Source organism: Polistes canadensis, unplaced genomic scaffold (genome assembly GCF_001313835.1).
Source record: "Polistes canadensis isolate GaletaPanama2010 unplaced genomic scaffold, ASM131383v1 scaffold_172, whole genome shotgun sequence".
In the NCBI taxonomy this organism is placed as follows: Eukaryota; Metazoa; Arthropoda; class Insecta; order Hymenoptera; family Vespidae; genus Polistes; species Polistes canadensis.
This window is the reverse complement of record NW_014569719.1, coordinates 160,884-166,424: the sequence shown is the minus strand read 5'-3', so window position 1 is coordinate 166,424 and position 5,541 is coordinate 160,884. Positions and strand designations below refer to the sequence as shown.

At 30.2% G+C, this 5,541-nt stretch overlaps 1 protein-coding gene across 1 annotated transcript in view; it reads left to right on the top strand.

Annotated features, from left to right (window-relative positions):
- Nucleotides 1-5,404, top strand: part of LOC106789230 (acyl-CoA synthetase short-chain family member 3, mitochondrial) — an 8,146-nt gene extending 2,742 nt beyond the window's left edge. Inside the window, exons 2-11 of the mRNA XM_014753291.1 lie at nt 286-575; nt 663-759; nt 1,232-1,440; nt 1,518-1,746; nt 1,843-1,953; nt 2,026-2,225; nt 2,766-2,911; nt 3,664-3,886; nt 4,954-5,129; nt 5,221-5,404. Of these exons, the coding sequence (XP_014608777.1) occupies nt 286-575; nt 663-759; nt 1,232-1,440; nt 1,518-1,746; nt 1,843-1,953; nt 2,026-2,225; nt 2,766-2,911; nt 3,664-3,886; nt 4,954-5,129; nt 5,221-5,316 (1,777 nt within the window). The 3' untranslated portion in view covers nt 5,317-5,404. The remainder of the gene's footprint in view (nt 1-285; nt 576-662; nt 760-1,231; nt 1,441-1,517; nt 1,747-1,842; nt 1,954-2,025; nt 2,226-2,765; nt 2,912-3,663; nt 3,887-4,953; nt 5,130-5,220) is intronic.
- Nucleotides 5,405-5,541: the final 137 nt, after the last annotated feature.

Sequence of the window (5,541 nt, the reverse complement as noted above, 5' to 3'; positions counted from 1 at the left end):
AGACGAGAGGTGTGTTAAGAGCAAGCCAAAAATGTGAGATAATTATATGTGATATAATGATAAGACATTGTAAAAAACTTTGTAAGTTGTGCAATAAAAACCTGATTATATATATATAATATATAATATATATTAATAAAATATAATAAAATATATAATATATTATAAAATATAATATATATTATATTATAAATATGCGTTAGTCGAAAAGAAAAAAAACCGAGGCCGCATATAAGCGTCCACAAAAAATGATACGAAGTAAATGAAAAATTGTTGAATTGATAGGTTCGTCGGAGGTGAGTTGAATGCATGTTACAATGCCGTTGATCGTCACGTTGAAGCTGGTAATGGTGAAAAAACGGCTATCATTTATGATAGCCCTCAAACATCAACCATTAGAAAAATTAGTTATAATGAATTATTGCAAAAAACATCGTTGCTGGCCGGTGCTTTAGCGGATATGGGTGTCGTTAAAGGCGATAAGGTTATCATTTACATGCCACTTATACCGGAAACCATAATTACCATATTGGCTGTTACTAGACTTGGTGCTATCCATTCGGTTGTTTTCGGAGGTAATACAAAATTACTTAATAATATTTTTCAATCCTTTCACATCATTTAACAAATTTTTCCATTCTAATATCATTTTTTAAATTCAGGATTCGCTGCTAACGAATTGGCCAATAGGATAGATCACGCGGAACCCAAGGTCATCGTTATTGCCAGTTGTGGTCTTGAACCTCATAAAATTATTAAGTAATGTTAATATAATAAAGATTATTTTTTTCTTATCCAAAATGTTTTTAATATTATTACTAAGTTTAATTATTAGGAAAGTTATTTTTTGGACAGGTTTAATTTAGATGAACAATAGAAATACAATAGTAGTGTTCGAAAAGTTATGGTAGGATAACGTTTTTAAAAATTGACTCTATATATAAGATAGTGAAAACTTATGACTGTAATAAAAATGATGTTATATTGACTTATGAACATAACTATCAAGTTGCTGAGGAAGTCTCAAATAGAAACGAAACGTTCAACGGATAAATGTATTGTTCATCTAAATTAAACCTGTCCAAAAAATAACTTCCCTAATAATTAAACTTAGTAATATTATTAAGTAATTTTCATTCTAATGTTAAATAACAATGTTTAAACAATGACTTTTGGATAAAGTCTAATTTTGTATAATTGTTGTTTGATCGTTAATTCATCGTTAATTCAGGTATACAACGATGCTGAACAATGCACTGGAATTAATATCGGTTAAAGAACCTGAATGCATTATATTTCAAAGGAGTAATGTTTGGACTTGTCCTCTTCGTCCTAATCAGTACGATTGGGAAAAAATATTGAAAACTGCAAAACCCCATCCCTGCGTTCCGGTAGAAGCTAACGATCCTTTATATATTTTATACACATCAGGGACAACAGGTATACAAAAACAAATATTAATTGAAATCAATTAAAACACAATTAATTGACCAACAAATATCTTTGATATTACGCAGATCGTCCAAAAGGAATTTTAAGACCTATCGGTGGTCACTTAGCAACACTTTGCTGGTCAATGAACACGATTTACGGGATGAATAAAAATTCGGTTTGGTGGGTTGCTTCAGACATGGGTTGGGTTGTCGGACATTCTTATATTTGTTATGGTCCTTTGGTTTATGGTGCTACCAGCGTGATGTACGAAGGAAAACCTGACAGAACACCAGACTCTACCCAATACTTTAGGTCTATACAAAATATTCAACAATAGTATCGTAATAATCGTTAATCACATTATCATCTTATTAACTGATAAGAAACATTTGTTTTATTTCATTACAGAATAATAGACGAGCATAAAGTAAATGCATTATTCTGCGTGCCAACTGTATTACGAGTTTTGAAACATGCCGATCCTCATTGTACCCTGGGTAAAAAATACTCTACGAAATCGTAAGTCAGATATTATAATATTGAAGTTATTTATCCGTTAATCATATACGTACAATAAATTGATCGATTTAGATTGCAGACGATATTCGTTGCTGGGGAATATTGCGATTACGAAACAAAATTATGGGCTGAAAGTATATTCAATGTTCCGGTAATAAATCATTGGTGGCAATCGGAAACGGGACACCCGATAACTGCTTTATGTCTTGGATATGGTGTCGATTTTTATTTGCCTAAATTTAGCACGGGTCGACCAGTTCCTGGTTATCAAGGTAAATTACAAAACCAATATAAATTTCTTACAAATGTTTCAAAGTGAGGTTATGTTGGTTATTCGTTAACCCTTCTTTGCATGATTTTTTCTTTTCTTTTAAAATAAATCAGGGTGATGTAATTAATGCTCTAGATTAAAGGAAAAATATTTCAAAAAAAGTCCTAGTGCTATTTTTTGACAACTGCGTTTTGTTGTACGCAATAGTCGCTTAAAAAGTTGCCAGCAACAACAAATATACAGTACAAGGGTTTTTGAGTACCTTTTTTTGTTGACTAAATATTATGATTGAAATTTCCATCATCATGCAAAGAAGGATTAAGATAGGTTATGTTTGTTTTATTCGTTAAGAGGTTATGTTAGATTTTCAATTTTTCATATTTACGCAAGGATCACTTTGATAAAAAAAAGAATAAAACTATAACCAACCAAGGAACTACATTGTCCTTTGGAGTTGAAAAGTTTCCAACATTTCCCAGTAGAGTTATAAACACGTTCTCGATGTCCGAGAATGACGTGTCTCAGACATTTTCTTTTACAGTCGAGATATTCCGCAAAGATGGGAGCAAAGCGGCAATACGCGAACTCGGTAGGATCGTTATAAAGTTACCTTTGCCACCTGGTTGCTTGTCCACCCTCTTTCTTGCCGACGAGAGGTTCAAGGAAGTTTATTTCTCAACTTATTCGGTTAGCCTATCATGGATATTTATTATATATACAAGTGTCCCTGAATTTACCCATAATCAACGTGAATAAATTAACAAAACAATATATTGGAAATAAAAACTGATATAACAAGAAAATTATTATGACATTTGGAAAAAAAACAAAAAGGTTCATTTTATTCGTTTTCATTATTGTTTTATTTAATTTAAAAACGATCAAGCTTTTTTCTTTTTATATTGTCACATTTATCATATGATATATTTGAATGTTCATATTATATTTATTTTATATTAATATTTTTTCCAATGATCTTTTCTTATCAATATTTTCTTTTATCAAGTTCAAATTACAATATAAATTATAAATCTAAAATAAAGTACGCGATAAAACACAAAATTATTTATTGAGTACTGAATAATATATCGTTGTTTAACTTCGTCTAAATATTAAATAAAATATCAATGCTTTGGTATTAAAATAATAATCAAAAATGTACACACTTGTAACTTATAATTTCTAACAAAAAAAAAAAATTGTTACATATATATATATTCTGTCCGCGTAAATGCAACGTGTAAAAATAATGTTTTAATTTAGGCAATATAAAAAAGAAGAAGAAGAAAAAAATTTCTCTTGAGTAAATTCAGGGACGGCTTTTAAAATATATCATTTATTTTAAAAGCATGCCTTTTTATTATTATTATTATTATTATTATTATTATTATTTTGTAATGCTTTATAATACTTATTTTAATAACACATATTACTTATAGGGATATTACGATACAATGGATGCCGGTTACATAGACGAATATGGTTACGTTTATGTAACTTCTCGTGACGATGACATAATCAACGTTGCAGGACATCGTTTATCGACCTCCGCTCTTGAAGACATCATTTTAGCGCATCCTGACGTAGCTGATGCCGCAGTAGTTGGTGTTCCAGATCTTACTAAAGGCGAAGTCCCACTTTGCCTTTACGTCAAGCATCAAGGTTTTTAACTTATTGCATATTTCATCTACCCATCTATTTCTATGCATATCCTTTATATCGAACTGACGTGACGTTAAATCCTTTTTCTTACTTCAAAGAATCTGATTCGTGATGTTAACGTTTCATTTCAAATAATTATATCACGTATCTGACTCGTAATATTAATGTATAACGTGTGTGACTCGTTATATTAAGGGGTTACACGGGTTTACATCGGGAAAAAATTAGCATATTTTCAACAATTTTTTTTTCTATATAAAAAATGCAATTCTTATTCAAACTTTTTATAGTATTTAAGATACATATTTAAAGAAGATTTTCTGAATTTTTGCTTGAAAAATATTTTAAACTCAGTCATTGCGACGTCATTTCCGGTGACCCCACCGAAAAAAAGTGTTTTCGCGTTGACAGCAGAACNGGTGGGGGTTTTTCTGTTGAAAAAATAGGGTCTTTTAGTGAATACTTAAAACTAGAAACTGGACGAAGGAAAAAGAAAAAAATTRAAATTTRGATTTTYRGYAACGTTYTTAGCAAGAACATTCAAATTTCGCTACAATTTCCACTACATTTTGGTTTCTTAAAATTCGATTTTATGAAAAAAAACGAAAATCCTTTGTCCAAGTCCTTGTCAATAGTATCACGAAGACGTGTAGCAAATTTCATGAAAATCGGTTCAATAGTTTTCGAGAAATCTTGACAAACGACTTTAGAAAATGCGTTTTGAGAAAAACGCGTTTAAAGATTTGAGTGTTGGTATAAGAGCCATTAAAAAGTGCAACTTCCCAGGGCTCTATCTTTAAAACTAATACTCCTATCGACTTCAAAATTGAATACAATATTTTAGATGAGTTGTAGAATTGAAAACAAAAATAAAAAAAAAAAAATTTTTTTGAAAGTCTCAAACTCACGTAACCCCTTAATGTATCACGTGTGTCTAATTTCGTGAATTTTGTTAAACAAAATGGCGTAGGTCAATGAATTAAACGAAAAATATTTATCAAAATGAATGAACTTTAAGAAAAATGCTTTTTTCGTATGACGATACTGATAAATTCGTATTATTTCAGACACAACAACGAAAGATGAAATAATCGATGAAGAATTGATACTTAATATTAGACAATTGATTGGTCCAATCGCATCATTTAGGATCGTCGGTGCGGTTAAAAATTTACCCAGAACACGTTCCGGCAAAATTATGCGCAAATCCATTGCGAAATTGGCACGTTCTGAAAAAGTTAAGGTAATTTGAAAATAAAGAGTGACAAAGAGAGAGAGAGAGAGAGGGGGGGGGTATCAAAGTTTTTTCAAACCTAACGAATAATTTTTTTCAGATACCTGGCACGATCGAGGATCGATCAGTGTTCCATGATATAAAAGCGGTTTTACAAAAGTTAGGTTATGCCGATCAAGCGCCGGATCCGGAATGACGTCATTACCAATAGTTAGGCGTAAATTTATTTTTGATTATCGATAATATTTATACATATCTGTAACTACTTAAACATATAAATATAACTCGAGAGGATTATTTTTATTTAATTTTTTTTTTTTTTGTTTGTTTGTTAAATAATTATATTTATAATCTTTGATTTAAAAATAACGAAGAATCAAACATATATATAATATATTATTAATATATTATAATCAATTAA